This window comes from Chrysochloris asiatica, unplaced genomic scaffold, assembly GCF_000296735.1.
Source record: "Chrysochloris asiatica unplaced genomic scaffold, ChrAsi1.0 scaffold00166, whole genome shotgun sequence".
In the NCBI taxonomy this organism is placed as follows: domain Eukaryota; kingdom Metazoa; phylum Chordata; class Mammalia; order Afrosoricida; family Chrysochloridae; genus Chrysochloris; species Chrysochloris asiatica.
The window spans coordinates 1,534,071-1,550,599 of record NW_006408684.1 but is presented as its reverse complement, the minus strand read 5'-3'; the positions used below and the strand labels follow the sequence as shown (position 1 = coordinate 1,550,599).

General features: G+C 39.6%; 1 protein-coding gene across 1 annotated transcript in view; it reads left to right on the top strand.

Moving 5' to 3' along the window:
* RNF32 (ring finger protein 32) overlaps positions 1-16,529 on the top strand; it is a 52,855-nt gene that overhangs the window by 27,441 nt on the left and 8,885 nt on the right. The window contains exons 4-6 of the mRNA XM_006871292.1: positions 1,683-1,715; positions 2,263-2,387; positions 2,649-2,757. Of these exons, the coding sequence (XP_006871354.1) occupies positions 1,683-1,715; positions 2,263-2,387; positions 2,649-2,757 (267 nt within the window). The remainder of the gene's footprint in view (positions 1-1,682; positions 1,716-2,262; positions 2,388-2,648; positions 2,758-16,529) is intronic.

The following is a 16,529-nucleotide window of genomic DNA, read 5'->3' as shown; positions in this document are numbered from 1 at the left end:
CTCCCGTAAAGATTCATAGCCTCGGAAACCCTGTACAGGGTCGCTATGGGTCGGACCCGACTCGATGGCACTTAACAACAACAACAACAACGTGATGCGTCAGACTGAAAAGTCGTTTGAACTGCTAGGTCAATGGTTCAAGCTCACCAGCTGCTCCTTGGAAACCCTGTACAGGGTCGCTATGGGTCGTAATCGACTCAACAGCATTTCACAACAACAACAATGTGACGGCCGGAGTCCTGGTATGGTCCTTTAGTATAAGCACTCCACCACAAGAATGGTTTGAACCACAAGGTCAGCGATGCAAATTCAGCAGCTGCTCCTCGAAAACCCCATACAGGGTTACTATGAATCGGAACTCACTCAATGGTACCTACCAACAACAATGGATATTTTTAGATATACAGAATATATAATAGTATTCAATATAGATTGACAAATAGCTGTTTTTAATAAAATGCTTTGGAAGGTCATAAAGAATGAATGAGTAATCAAAAGATTGCTTGGTTTAAATGGCAATAATAAAAGATTCCTCTTACTGAATTTACCCAATTTATACTTCTTGTCAGCAATAAGTCAAAAAGAGGTTTTTAGAACTTTGTCATTGATGTTTTCATTCTAACATTTCTTCCTTTCTTCCCATTAAAAACAAAAAAGCATGGCTTTATGAAAGCAGGTTTTAAAACTGGGAAGAGTTACCAAAATCAGGCTGCTTAGGTAGATCTGAGATTTCAGTCCTAATCAGAGAGTGTTAAAGAATGCACTCATTAAAGTAAGATTCTTGAGAAAAATGCCTTTGTCCACCCCCACCCCTTAGTAAATGCAGAAAGTTTCCTTACCCCTCTTCTCTTGAGGGAAGGAAGAAAGCAGTGTTAGCTGAAAGCTTTTCCCTTCAGCTGGCTGCTAGCCATAGGCCCTTTGTGTTTGCCAGCTCAATAGCACATTCTGGCTGTTCCGGTTTCACCCCTTACTTGGTTCTTCCTTCCACTAAAAACCAACTATCTTTTCTTTCATTCAGTCTGAGCTGTTGTCTTTTGTCATAGCCCAGAATATCACTATTTGGTGGGGACTTTGGGTCACAGAAAGGTGAAGTTTTCTTGTGCACAATCCCTCTGCATTTAAAAACCAAAAATGATTCCTTCATCATCTATGCTATTTAAATTTTAAAGTGTCAGAATTGTATCTTAATTTGTTTGTCTGTTTTTAAAAAATTAAGTGTAATTTGATTGAACAAAGCCATAAAAAAAGATTCACATTTCCCTGTGTCCTTCGCTCCCTGTCCCCACATCCCTCACTGTCCCAAATCTTTCCGTCTTCTCCCTCCTCCAGTTTGCCTTCTGTCTTATTCTCTACCTAGGAAATATTTCTGTTTCTTAATTGTTTCCATTTGTAAAGGTGCAGTTATTTTAATGGCTTTATATCAAACTTCATGTGTTTATTTGATGTTTGAGACTACTGTAAATCTAGTGTTTCTTGTTTACATTATATACTATATATAATACAAAGCTTATGCACAAATAGAAACCTCAAGGACATTCATCAACTCTCTTAATTTTTCACAACAAACAACACAGCTTACCTTTTAAGAATCTAGAATTGTTCTTTTAATTAATGCATTTATTACTTCTCTTTTTAACTAATTTAAACTTCAAACATCTTTTCCTTGTTTTTCTCATGAACAGGTGCTGCTTTCATGTTCCCATGTCTTTCACAGAGTGAGTAAATCCTGTTTTACCTCCGACCCTAAAGCATGCAGCAGAGCACGCTTATAACTTACAGAAATCCATCCTAGTCTCCTAAAATGTACCATTTATTTTATCCAAAGCACCATTTATGGTTAGAAACATGACTTTAGGCTACAGCACAATTCATCCTATTTTTAAAATCATGAATTTTATGTGACAAAAGAACCACAAATGTTTGTATAGCATATTGTTGCTAATAATGTACTTCAAAGTGACAGATGGCTTAATTCATATGATTTAACTGCATGTTAGTCTTACACACAAAGATGGTTTACCTTTACACGAGTTGATTTTCAGAAGTTTTTGATGTATCTGCATGTAGATTCTTGTAAAATATCGCTTTTGGAACAGGTTTCATGAGGAAGACGTTAACATCTGATGAAACCTCCACTTCATAGTCTAAATTGGACTAAGTCTCGTAATTATTAGAGAAAAGAACACTGTAATTACATTAGGGGTAAAAATGTTGTTTATAAGTAATTACTCATAAAATTTTAAGTGAAATGTTTTTCTTCAGGCATGCCTGCAGGCTTTTGAAAAGTTCACAAATAAAAAAACCTGCCCTCTCTGTAGAAAGAACCAATATCAAACCAGAGTGATTCATGAGGGAGCACGATTATTCAAAATCAAATGTGCAACAAGGTAAGAATTGCTGTAGCAAACCCGTCATGATTCCAGTGCCTAATTAAGAAAATAAAAAAACAACCCACTGCAAGTTAGAGGTATAGATTTAGAAATCAAGCTAATGAGAACCCATGTTTTAAAGACCCTGGGATTCTATTTCTTCTCCTGGTCACCATACTCTCCCCATTGTTGTAGATAGTCCTGACTTATATTAGTACTGGAATCATTGTTAAAATCAAATAGTCATGATTCAGTTATTTTCAAATGTCTGTGTTTTAGAATCCAAGCCTATTGGAGAGGCCATATTGTTAGAAAGTGGTACCAAAACCTGAGGAAAACAATACCGCCCAAAGATGCTAAGTTAAGGAAAAAATTCTTTGAAGAAAAGGTAGGTATGCATCTGTTCTTGTCATCACATAGCCAAGTGACAACAAAGCATCCAAATCATCTGCGGGTGTTTGCTAAAAATTCAGATGTCACTATGTGTCATAGCCATATAATGTGATATTACTGAGGCATTGAAAAGGAATGAGAGTCCCTGGGTACCACAAAAAGTTAAGCAGTCCACAACTAGCCAAAATTGCTGAATGACACTCACTCCTAACCCCCTCAGACTATAGGCCTGGTGACTTGAAAGGTCGAAGTCTTGAAAACCTTGTAGAGCAACTCTGACACACGGAGCCACCATGAGCCAGAATCAAAAAGGAAAGAAGTTCTGATGCATGCTTCAATGGAGTCCTGGTGCAGTTCTATAGGATAAATACTGGTCTGCTAATGGAAAGAGCTCTGGTAGCGTAGTGGTTACGAATCGGGCTGCTAACCTGAAGGTCAGCAGTTCGAAACTACCAGCGGTTCTGCGGGAGAAAAAAGAGGAGTTCTGCTTCCATAAAGATTTGCAGCCCAGAAACCCTGTACAGGGTCACTATGAGTTGGAACCAACTCCACGGTACTTAACAACAACAACAACAACAATCAGTCAGTCCTGGGAAATCCTATGCAGGGTCGCTGTGAGTTGGAACTGACTCGACAGCACTTAACAACAACGTGGATGGACCTCTAAACCATAATGCTGAGTGAAAGAAGCCAGTCACAAAAAGTCACATAATGTATGAGTACTCTTATAGGAAATAATTCAGAAGTAGTAAATCTATACAGACAGAAAGCAAACTCATGGTTGTCAGGGATTGGAGGTGGAAGTGGGGGAATGTGAACAAATCGCTTACCGGGCACGGGGTTTCTTTTTGGGGTGATGGAAGGTGGTGATTACACACCATTCTAAAAGTATTAAATGCCACTGAATTGTACACTTTTAACAAAGAAGAGGAAAGGTAAGGCTAGATGATTGATTCTCCAAATGTAAACCCACCCAGTAGCTCTGCAAGAGAAGGGTGTGGCCATCTGCTTCTGAAAAGATTTCAGCCAAGAAAACGCTTTGGGGCGATTCTCCTTTGTCACATGGCACCCAACAACAGCAGGCCCTAGTTAAGAGTTTTTAGTTGTCAACAATAACACAGGTGATTCATTTGGGGTGAATTTGGACTAACAGTGGTAATGAAACTTGGAGGCTCACTTCACTTCTAGGACTTTTTAAAAAATGCTGAGATGGTGCTTAGAGTGTTACTGCACTTAAGCTCACTTCCCAACCCTAATGGTAACATTTCACAGCCTCGATTTTCTTTTCTAGTCAAATCATAAAATTTACAAAACTGGAACAAAGGTAATTTTTAAAGCTGATATTTAGACATCTGCTGTGCTTAAATAGTCAAATCTCTTCTGATCAAACAATAGGAAAGAACGTAAGGTTTTCATAGTCTCTGAGCTGTAAGTAAATGAAGATATCAGACCGTTTTTTTTGCAGTGGTGAAATGGAAAGAAAACTAAAGCCCTCACAGTGTTACAGTTTTATTGAGTGTCTCCTGGGCCCTCTTGGATCATCAATATTTAAGAGTTTTGGAAATAAATAACTTCAACATCTATCCTCTCTTTTAACTGCTTCTTAATCTCTTATGTTTACTTTTTTCTCCCCAAGGCAAACTTTCTCTATTAATTGAGCTAAGCAAGGCTGGTGGTTCAGACACACCAGCCGTTCCTCAAAAACCCTGTGGGTCACTGTGGGTTGGAACTGACTCGACAGCACTTAACAACAACAACAACAGGCTATTGTTTGGTTTAAAACTTCACTGGATAGTTTCTGTTCAAGGTTTAGAGATGCTCTTAAGGCAATGTATGTTCGGGGCAATTTCCAGCGTCAATAAATTCAGTAAGTCTGGATTCCGTAAGAATTTACAGTGCTGCTCCACATTTTTTTGGGTCTCTCTTTTTATCAAGATCCATTTATTGAGTCTGTGATCCAAACGTTCAGTCACGGTAGCCAGACACCAGTATCCCTGGAGGTCTGTATAAAGTCTAGAGTGCAGTGAAGGCCTCCCTCTGGGATGTCTGTCATCTCATGATCATCAGTGTGCATTCCTTGTGAGCAGAGCTGGTTCGTTGGTAGAGTTCTTGCCTCTGGCAGGAGACCTGGCTTCCATTCCTGGCTTGGGTGCCTCGTGTGCACCACCACCTGTCTCAGTGGAGACTTGTGTGTTGCTACGATGCTGAACAGGTTCCCGTGTTGCTTCAGACTAAGGTGGACTAGGGAAAAACGCCCGCCAGTCTGCTTCTGAAAATCAGTGAAAGCCCTGTGGATCACAATGATCCAATCACAGCTGATCACGAGGGGGGTGCAGGACTGGGCAGCATTTCATCCCATTATGCCTGGAGTCCGCAGGAGTTGAGGGCAGCTAACAACAAGAATCCATTCAGAAGTCAAACACTGGTTGAAAAGGAGGACTTCCTGCCCAGTCTATGCAGGTAGTATGAGGGCTGTCCGCTTCAGAGCGCCAGGCAGTCCTTACCCATGGTGACCCCAGCTGTGCACTGTAGTATTTTCAGCGTCTGATTTTTCTGAAGTAGATTGCCAGACCTTTCTTCTGAGGAACTGAGAGTTTCACCATGTGCACCCTCCAGAGATTTACCCTTATTGAAGCTGATATATAACCAGGGTATGAGTTTGCTGCTCCTGCCCAAATATGATGTGTCAGTACCACATTTGAGAGCTGATTTGTCTTCATGGAATCTCAAATAACATTGGATCCAAAAGATCTGCTTTATGGCAAAAGAGGAACAGTGGGTATGTAAACGTAGGATCCATGTTATTGCTTTGGCTTCCAAGGGTGACTGGTGAACTTGAACGACCGAGCTTGTAGTTCAATCGGCTTTGCAGTCTGGTGCATTAACTCACAGCGCCACACCAGAACTCCCAAGTGCTTAACCATTGTACCACCATATGCTTTAACACCCACAAGTGGTTCCTGATAGATTCCTACAGCCCTCTTAAAAACTTATGTTTAGTTTTTGTTGTTTTATAATTTCCAGTTGTTTGTGTTAAATGCTGTTGAGTCAATTCTGACCCTGTAAAGTTTTCCAAGGAGCAACTGGTGAGCTTGCACCACCAGCCTTGCAGTTCAAACGTCTTTGCAGTCTGGGACATTAACCCACAGTGCCACAACAGGACTCCCTGTTACCAGTACCTAATGCTTTATATAATCTTTAACCCCACACCAGGAACCCGTGTGGTGCAGAGACTAAACACTCCACTGCAAACCAGAAGGTTGACAGTTCATATCCATCAGCCACTGTATGTGAGGAAGATGTGGAAATCTGCTTCTGTAAAGATTACAGCCTTGGAGACCCTGTAAGGGCAGCTCTTCTCAGCCTTGTAGTATCTCCAAGTTGATGGACTCAATGGCAGTGAGATTTTTCATCACTTAAGCAATGGGAGTACTGGTGTGGCGCTGTGGGTTAATGTCCCAGACTGCAAAGACGTTTGAACTGCAACGTCAGCAGTTCAACCTCACCAGTTGCTCCTTGGAAACCCTATATAGGGTCGCTTTGGGTTGGAACTGACTCAATGGCACTTAACAACAACAACGACAAGCAATGGGAGAAGACATGGCAGAGTGGAAAGGATGTGGACTTTGGAGCCTACACACCTGTGTTCAAATCCTATTTCTACCCTCATTAGCTCTGTGTTGTCGTTATTAAGTGCTGTCAAGTCTGTTGTAACTCATAGCAACTCATAGTACAGGGTTACTAAAGAGTGAGGGTTTGAACCACTGACCCTGCGGTTAGCAGTCCAGTGCTTATCCTACAACGCAACATCAGTACTCCTTAGCTCTATGGCATTAGGCAAGTAACAGCTGTTCCAAGGCTTAGTTTCTTCATCTATAATATAAAAGTGATCATTTCTACCTTGCAGTGCTGTTCTAAGAATCAGATGCAATATTTATAAAGGCCTAGTGCAGGAGTCCTGGTGTGACACTGTAGAATAACAGCACTGGACCACAAACCACAACATCGGTGGTTCAAACCCACCAGCTGCTCCTCAGAAACTCTCTACAGAATCTCTTTGTCAGAACTGACTCGATAGCACTTACTGACGCAACAACAGCCCACACTCATGCTCTGGCTCATGGCAACCCCATGTGTGTAGAATAGAACTGCTTCGTAGGGTTTTCGAGGCTGTGAAAGCAGACCAGCAAGCCGTACTTCCCAGGCATCCCTGGTGGGTTAGAGGGGCCAATGTTTGGGCTACTAGTTGACTATGTAACCGTTTGCGCTTCCCAGGGACTCCTTAGCACACCGGAAGCACTTAAAAATTTCTTTTTATTGTAAATAATAGTACATTGTTCAAGCTAGCATCTATGTTAACTATTTTAGATTTAGTGATATTAAGTATTTTAATGTTTCATAACAGCACTAAATAAGTATAGTGTTTCATAGACTATTAGTATCACTTAGAAAAATACTTATTATAGTCATGCTTTCCTATCATTATTTTCCATGGAAGCATTATTTATACATTTACGTAAATCTTTTCTAACCTTTTATGTTTATTTGTTTAGCCTACATTTCTGATTTAGAGTAACTGATACTCTAAATAAAGTGGTCCCTTCTCTCCTCCACCCAACACCCTATAGTGTAAGCACTGGACCACAAGGTTGGTTTGAACTGCAAGGTCGGTGGTTCAAACTCAACAGTCACTTCTTGGAAACTCTATACAAGGTCGCTATGAGTCAGAACCAACTCGACAGCACTTAACAAAAATCAACTTGGTTCTTTGGTTTGGGTGAGAGACTTTATGTTCCCCACAACCATATGCCTCATGGTTTTGTCTTACCAGACTCCTACACTCATCTTTTAGTGTGTCCTTACATGGCAGTCTCTTCACCTCTTGATTAGTTTACTAAGCTTGGCATGAGGCAGCTTCTTTAAAGTCTCCCAGAACTGTACACCCACTGGCATAGAGTTGATTCTCATTTGTTGTGGTTAAGTGTCATTGAGTCGGTTCTGACTCATAGCGCGACCTTGTATAGGGTCTCCAAGAAGCAGTGGTGGGTTTGAACCACAGACCTTGGGGTTCAAACTGACATTATGGTCCAGTGTGTTATCTTGCAGTGCCATTCCAGAACTTATAGCCCACCCAATATGGGGTTTGTTGATGTTGTTAGGTGCCATCGAGTCAGTACCAACTCATAGCGAACTTATGCATAGCAGAACAAAACACTGCCCGATCCTGGGCCAGCCTCACTATTGTTGCCATGCTTGAGTCCATCGATGCTGCTACTTGGCCAATCTATCTTGTTGGAGGTCTACCTCTTTTTCTCTGACCCTTCACCTTACCAAACATGATATCCTTCTCCAGTGACTGGTCTCTCCTGACAATATGTTCAAAGTATGAGAGACGAAGTTTGACCATCCTGGCCTCCAAGGCTGCACTTCTCCTAACATAGATCTGTTGGTTCTTTTGGCAGCCCATGGCACTTTCAGTATTTTTTTCCAACACCGTAACTCAAATGCATCAATTCTTCTATGGTCTTCCTTATTTATTGTCCAGATTTCGCACGAATATGAGGTTACTGCTTGGGTCAGGCACACCTTAGTCTTCAAGCTGACATCTTTGCTCTTCAATACTTTAAGAAGTTCTTGTGCAACAGATTTGCTTAATTAAAAAAATATGCCATTTGATTTCTGACTGCTGCTTCCATGAGTATTGAGAGTTGATCCAAGAAGAATGAAGTCCTTGACAACTTCAATCTTTTCTCCACTGATAAGAATGTTGTTTACTGGCCCGGTGGTGAGGATTTTTGTTTTCTTGACATTGAGATGTAATCCATACCAAAGACTGTACTCTTTGATCTTCATCAGTAAATGTTTTAAGTACTCTTCACTTTCAACAAGCAAGGTTGTATCATCTGCATATCACAGGTTGTTAATGAGTCTCCCTCCAATCTTGATGCGACATTTTTCTTCATAGAACCCAGCTTCTCGAATTATTTGCTCAGCATATAGGTTGAATAAGTATGGTGAAAGAATACAACCCTATCGCACACCTTTCTTAATTTTAAACCATTCAGTGTTCCCATGTTCTGTTCAAATACCTTCTTTAGACAGCATAAGAGATGAATATACACATGGACTTCACCAGATGGAATACACAGAACTCAAATTGACTACATCTGCAGAAAGAGACGATGGAAAAGTTCCATATCATCAGTGAAAACAAGGCCAGGGGCAGATTGTTGAACAGACCATCAATTTCTCCTATGCAAATTCAAACTGAAGCTGAAGAAAATAGAAAGTCCACAAGAACCAAAATATGACCTTTAATATATCCCACTTGAATTTAGAGATCATCTGAAGAACAGATTTGATACATTAAACACTAAAAACAAAAGACCAGAAGAGTTGTGGGATGAAATCAGGAACATCATACAGGAAGACAGCAAACAGTCATTGAGAAGACAAGAAAGAAAGAAAAGGTCAAAATGGATGTCAGAAGAGACATTGAAACTTGCTTTCCAGCGTAGAGATGCTAAAGCATATACGGGGTTTATGAGACTGTAGATCTTTATGGGAGCGGACAGCCTCATCTTTCTCCTGAGGAGCCATTGTGGGTTTGAACTGCCAGCCTAGCAACTAGCAGTTCAGTGCCTGTCTTGCAGCACCACCAGACCTTCTTCAGAACTATATGTTGTTGTTAAATGCCATCAAGTCGGTTCCAACCCATAGCGACCCTGTAGAGTTTCCGAGGAGCAGCTGGTGAGCTTGAACTGCCAACCTTGCAGTTCAAATGGCTTTGCAGTCTGGCGCATTAACCACTCAGGACTCCTCAGAACTATATAGGAATCTTAAAAGTAGATAAATTTAGGATTGCCTATAAACCAGTAAGAAGTCCTGGTGTGGTGCTGTAGGATGAGCACTAGACTGCTAACCACAGGGTCAGAAGTTCAAACCCAGCAGCCACTATGGGTCACTATGGGTCTTAATCAAGTCAATAGCACTTAGCAACAACAACATAAAACAGTATGATAATATTCTGCAATGTCTTTGTGGATCACTAGAGTAATTTTTCCAAGCCATGTAGTTATCAGTCTGTGAAAAAGGAAATCAGAATTCTGGTTTACTGTGAAGTTTTATGCTTCACTTTTAATGAAGAAAATACATTTGATTTGCCCTCAAAAGTAAGATAATATTAGATATAACATAGAAACCAATAACTTTAAAATACTGTGTATTTTGAAGACAGAGTACCCCAGAATTGTATATCCATTGTCATCAGTGGACAGTCCTCATTGAAGCCATAGGTGGATAGTTTTAGTTTGTGTGGAAAGGACCTTCTGAATTCTGCCCTGAGATATCAGACATCCTGGCATTCAAGGAAATTCTGGTTGGTGTGGTAGCAGTGCGTGGCTCTGGTAATTCCTGAAATAGCTCTTGCTGGTGTTAGAAGACTTGGAAGGAAAGGAGTTTAGTAGACTGTGAATAGAAAGTTTACTACTCTACATTTATGTAAGAAAAAATGTTTTCTAAGCAGTCTGCTTCCCTTATAGCATGAATCAGAGTGCAGAGAATATTGAAGGAGAGTTCTAGTGAAGGACCCCCTCTCATGTCTAAGGAAATCATGTGTAAAGTTTCCCAACGTTTAATGTTGCCTAATTCTTTCTCAAGCATCCCCATTTTATAGAAGCAGCAGATTGCTGAAACTCCCAGTACTTTCCTGGGTAAGAAGAATATGTGCCTTCATTTTTTCTTGGGCCCTGACCTTTCTTCTCTGACTGGTTAGAAAGCATTTTATTAGATCTGCTTTCAGATCGTAGTCCCTTCCTAGTTTTAAAAAGTAATTTACCATATTTTCAAGCTAACTGGGATTCTTAATACTCACTCCCCAAAGTAAACGTATAGTTTTGGCTAATTTATCATTTCTAAGCAATGTCTTTCATCTTTCATCCAAGACAGTTAGTCTCCAGTGTTGTAAATAAACGGCAGTCTTCCACAATTGTTTTTCGTCCTTCTTTTAGATCCTTTTCATGCTCTTTTGTCTCCTGTAGTTTAACAGATTGCACTGCATGGGTCCTATCAGTCCGTCGTGTTCTCTGAGCTACTTTTAGTGGTTTCCAATATTTAATAGTGTTGATGTTGTTATGTGCCATGGAGTCGGTTCTGACTCATAGCGACCCTGCGCAGGGTTTCTGAGGCTGTAAATCTTTATGGGAGCAGAAAGCCTCATCTTTCTCCCGCGGAACAGCTGGCAGTTTGAAATGGCTGACCTTGCGGTTTGCAGCCCGATTCGTAACCTCTACGCTACCAGAGCTCCTTATTTAATAGTGTACTGGCTTTCAATTCAGAAAAAATTTATTGGGTTTTCTTATAAAATATTTCATAGTCATTTAACCTTGTGCATATATACTTTTTTGTCTGCATGCATTATGTCATAATAAATTTGGAAAACATAAGCTGTACTTTGCATCCACATAAAGCAGAGAGTCATGAGACACAACTGATGGCCCAGACTGCACTATTCATTACCTGTTCATTGTCTGCTCCTTAAAATGCTTTATGTTTATAGGGTTATCTTGAGAATTCAAAATACGACATAGAATAAGATTTTGTTTAGTATATGAAACATGAAGCTCAGAGAACACTGGGTTTTCCCAATCACTAAGGAACCATGGCCTTGTTTGCCTATTTCAAGAAGCAGCATTGCTCTTGGTTTCAAAATATTTCTCCGTTTTAGAACATTGGTTGGATCTTTACTTTCTAAGGGTTAACCCTCTAATCACTCTTCTTAGACTTCTTTAACCTCTGCAAATAAATCCTCCTGACTAAGTAAATGTACCTGCAGTTTCTTTAAGAAAGATAAGGCAAACCAAACCCAGCTGGCAGGTCAATAGCAAGTGTGTTCTTTCCTCACCTTTGCCCTGGCGCTGCCTCTGGCTGAAATATGAAATAACCTGCACTCACATCAGGCCGTGGACCTCTAGGGGACCTGCTTTGGGCCTCTTGTTTTCCTTAGTGTTTGCTTTGTGAATTCAACCTCTCCCTTAATGTTCCTCAACACTTCTCTGAGGAGGATCACATCATAGCTCTATTCCAACCGTAGATTTCCAACTATTCTGGTAGCATAGTGGTTACAAATTGGGCTGCTAACCTCAGGGTCAGCAGTTCGAAACTACCAGCTGTTCCACAGGAGATAGACTTTCTGCTCCCGTAAAGATTCATAGCCTCGGAAACCCTGTACAGTTTCGCTATGAGTCGGACAGAACTGACTCCACGGCACATAACCACCAACCATCACCACAGAGCCTATAGCTTCCTCTTTCTCTATGCCCACGCTGTCTCTTCCTCTCTGTTTCTGTTTGTAGTACGTCATCACTTTGCACTTCCCCTCTAACCCTCCCAGTAACCTTTATTCCTAGTATACTAACTCACTGTATGTGTTATGCCCTTTCTTCCTTTTGCGACCCCTGCCTCTATTAAAAATGTGTATCTATTTTTCAAAGCATAGTTTAATTAACCCTTCTCCCAAGTTCACTGCTCATTAGTGTTCTCTAAGCCTCTGTTGTTGGTAAAAACAGTACCACTCAAGAAATTGTAAAAGAACAGAGTATAAATTATATTATAGTTTATACTTGTTGCTGTTGCTGTTACGTGCCATCAAATCAGTTCTGACTCATAGTGACCCTGTATAGAGTTTCCAAGTTGCAACTGGTAAGTTTGAACCAACCTTGCAGTCGCTGTTTACCAGCTGCTCCTTGGAAACTATGTACTGGGTGGCTATGAGTTTGAACCAGCTCAACGGCACTTCACAACAACAAAACTTTTCAGAAACAGATTGCTACAGCTTTCTCTCATGGAGCAGTGGTTGGGTTGACCTGCAGAGGTTTAGGTTAGCAGCCAAGCACGTAACCACCTCACAGCCAGGGCTTCTCATTTGCTTATTGTTAAGTGCCCTCGAGTCAGTCAGTAAGGCAGAAAGTAATCACTGTCCGCAAAGTGACTTTTATCGTAGTTTAGTTTAATGCTGTGTCTTACTGGTGTGCGCTGTGGGATGAAGCACTGGACTGCAAAGTCGGTTTGAACCAGAAGGTTGGCTGTTTAAACCCACCAGCCACTCCTTGGAAACCCTATACTGGGGTCACTACGAGTCAGAACCCACTTGACAGCACTTAACAACAACAATTTTACAAAAGTAATTAGGTGTCATTTTTCTAATAATAGAAACAAAATTTAATTATTTTCCTCAAGATGTAAACTTCTAAGTGTGTTTCACTTAGAAGTGTTTGAATTTGTTTTCCTTTAAATACCTAAAAAAATATTTTGCTTAGTTCAAGCTTGTAAGTGCAATGATTTTTCAACCACAGATTAAGATATTTAAAATAAAAATGTAACTGTTGACCTCGGTTCTCAACTCAGACTTCAGTTTTTCACTATTTTCATGCGTACTTTATGCTCCTGAAAGTTTTCAGAGCTGAAAATACGAACTAAAACAAAGCCCACCTTACAGATGAACCAGTGTCTATTGTATTCCTAGAAATACAGCCATTGAAAAAGAAAAAAGCTCCAATGCTGAAGTGAATGATCATGGCTTTATCAAGGCTCCTTTGGGTGAACAAATAGCTTTGGCTAGTTAGAGGCCCTCTAGACTGTCTACATGAACTTGTCTTTCAACTTTGTCATTTGAAACCTAATATAGTCACCCTCTGTCTTTCACATGCTCATTCCCCTCACGATCCTCCTCCCAACTTAAATGTGTGTTGGACTTTACACTGTGAACTATTAAAGACCTAATATTTAAGTTGTAGAAACTGGAAGTTTCAAAAAGCAAAACGTACACTATCATGTATGGTTAATTCTTAATTATTAAGGGACAGTAACAAGTGTTTAATTTAGTGGTGACTTGTACAACCAGCGGCCATGTGTCTAAACCATATCTCCACTCTGGCCTCTGGTAAGTGGGAAATTAATGGAAATTACTTTTATTTTTAATCTAAGCAAAGTGGAAATAACAAATTAATTGGAGAAATAAATCATGTGATATATTCCAAAGTTGAATCCAGATAAACTATTGGATCCATTGCCTCTGCTTGTCAGTAAAGTCAGGAAGTTGTAACAGATTCTTCTTTCTCTCTAAATGACTCATTTCAATTCTGTATTCCAATGATTTCCAGACTTTGGGGACTTTACAGAACTGTAAAAAAAGAAATTTTGGGTTCTGGTAGAGTTCCTGCCACTTTTTATGTGTTTATTTTACCAAGTCAGAGTTAAAAAACAAAAACATACACCACATACAAGCCATCAGAATCATTTCATAAAAGAAAGACTACTTTGTTGTTGTTAAGTGCTGTCAAGTCAATTCCAAGTCATAGCTACCCTATGTAGGGTTCCAATGAGCAGCTGGTAGGTTTGAACTGCCAACCTTCTGGTTCCCAGTCCAGTGCTGATCCTACAGTGCCATACCAGGAGTCCTAAAGATTAACACCAGACAAATACAAGTAGGAAGAATATGATAACAGAATAAAGGACATTCTTTACATGGAAAGCAGTTAGTTGTATAAAAATGTCATTCCATTGAACTGACTTTTGTTTTCACTTAGCTGATATGGGAGAAAATGTCTTTGCCGTACTTAGAAACTACTGCCTTAGGCCAAAGATAACTTGCCTTAAGGGAAAAAGAAGTCTAATCAATAGAAAAGGATGGCAGAGAGGGATAATATTCAGTTTAGTATATTTAGGCATAATAAATTTAGAAATACTTGTTTCTTTTATCGGTTTCAAGATTTTGCCAAGATGGATATGTTTTTAATACTTTAGATTAGATTAGCTCAGGTCATTCTATTTTTATAAGTTTATCTTCCTTGTAAAAGAAATGTGGCCTTGCATTTTTATTCCTCTTTTACAGGGAGAGCTAATGGAATCTTTCCTTTTTTTAGCTACCATGCATCTATTGGGTGGTAGCTAAGTAAGAAAATACAGGGCTCATCTTTCTACAAGTAAAAATGCTTCCATCGCTGAGAACTTCTTTTCTTTTCAGAAATGTTCCTTGGCACATTCCTATCAAAATGGAACCACAGCAAATGTAAAAGTGATGTAAAGGACAATGTAGGTTCTTCTAACTATAGTGAAGTCTTGTGGTAAGAACTAAAAAGGTCACATGTTGAGTTTTGTACTCTTAAGGAAGTGTCAGAGTATTAAAATTCAGCTAAAATTCCTTTGTCAACGATGGTATTTGAATTGTTTGGGGATGATACAGTAGTCCTAATACACTCATCCATTCAAGTTTTGACTAACTCAGATCAAAGAGGCTTGAAAAGGTCACTAAAGCTGTTATGCTAATATCTATCACCCATGTGTACAGAAAGCCCAAAGTGTTGCCCAGAATGCAGTGGTTTGGTCCTTGAATGCCTTTGATCCTTATCTAGAAATTCTGCTAGCATATGTCATATAATTGAGGTATGGTCTTTTATTGCTACAATTACAACTTTTCAAATACATTAAATTATCTCCACCCACGCTAAAAGTCCCGACTGACCATTGTTTAAAAGTTAGGTTAGTGATTTGTAAAATGATGTGGTTGACTTTAGCTTCTCCTTGCTCCCCACACCCTCCTTGCTTGTGATTTCTCTTACAATTTTCATTTAAATCTCACCAAACAGCATAATGGTCTTAAAGTTTGTTTAGTCGTTTGACTTCCTTTATCACATAGAGATGGCAAACATTCTGTTGCTAACTTGAAGTGGCTCCAAGCAGCAAGACTGGAAGGATATTAAACCAGTAAAAGCTTATCAACTGATTCATTGATATGCTGTAAATTCCAGGCTTTTCATTTTGCTTTTGAGGGTTGCCATAAGTCAACACATTAGTAAGCAATTTGCTGACAGTAAGATGGATCACTTGCAAAGTCCTCCTGGGTAGACAAAGTTCACCTAGGTACTTTTGTTAGTATTTTTTTTTTAATGTTTAGCTGGTATGTTACTTGTAAATGACCAGAAATTGTTTTGCTTTATCGATAACCCAAATTCTTAATTCCGTTTTCAAATATACTGAAATATATAAGACTTAACAGGAAAAAAAGCCTATGAAGACAGTCATTGTTTTTCAAAGTGAGAATTTTATGTGTTGTATATATTCCTGTAGTTGTTGTTGTGTGTCTTTGACTTGATTCTGGCTCACAGTGACTCTGGAGGACAGAGTAGAACTGCCTTCTAGGGTTTCTAAAGCTGTAATCGGTACAGAAGCTGACTGCCACACATCTGTCTCCTGTGGAGAGGCTCTTGGATTTAAACAGCTGGCTGCCTGACTACTGTACCACCAGGGCTCCTTTATTCCTATAGAATTAATGATATTAACCATTAGTTAAAGAACCAAAACTCAGATCTCCATTATATTTTTGCCAGATCTGGCTCTTTTAATTACTAAGGTCATCTGGTCCATATAAACAAGGAAGAAATAAATAATAGAAGAAGGAACCTCGAATAAATAAGAATTTAACATTTAAGAAAAATAGTATTTAAATAATAAGTAATAGGAATCCTGGACCTCTGGTGTGGTACTGTAGGATCAGCACATGATTTTGAACTACAAGGCAGGAAGTTCAAACCCACCAGCTGTTTCCTTGGAAACCCTATACAGGGTCGTGATGAGTTGAAGGCACTTAACAACAACTATAGAAATCCTGACCCAAGCCATGGTATTTTCACTAACTTCATATGCATGCAAAAGCTGGACAGTGAATAAGGAAGACTGTAGAAGAATTGATGCTTTTGAGTTATGGTGTTG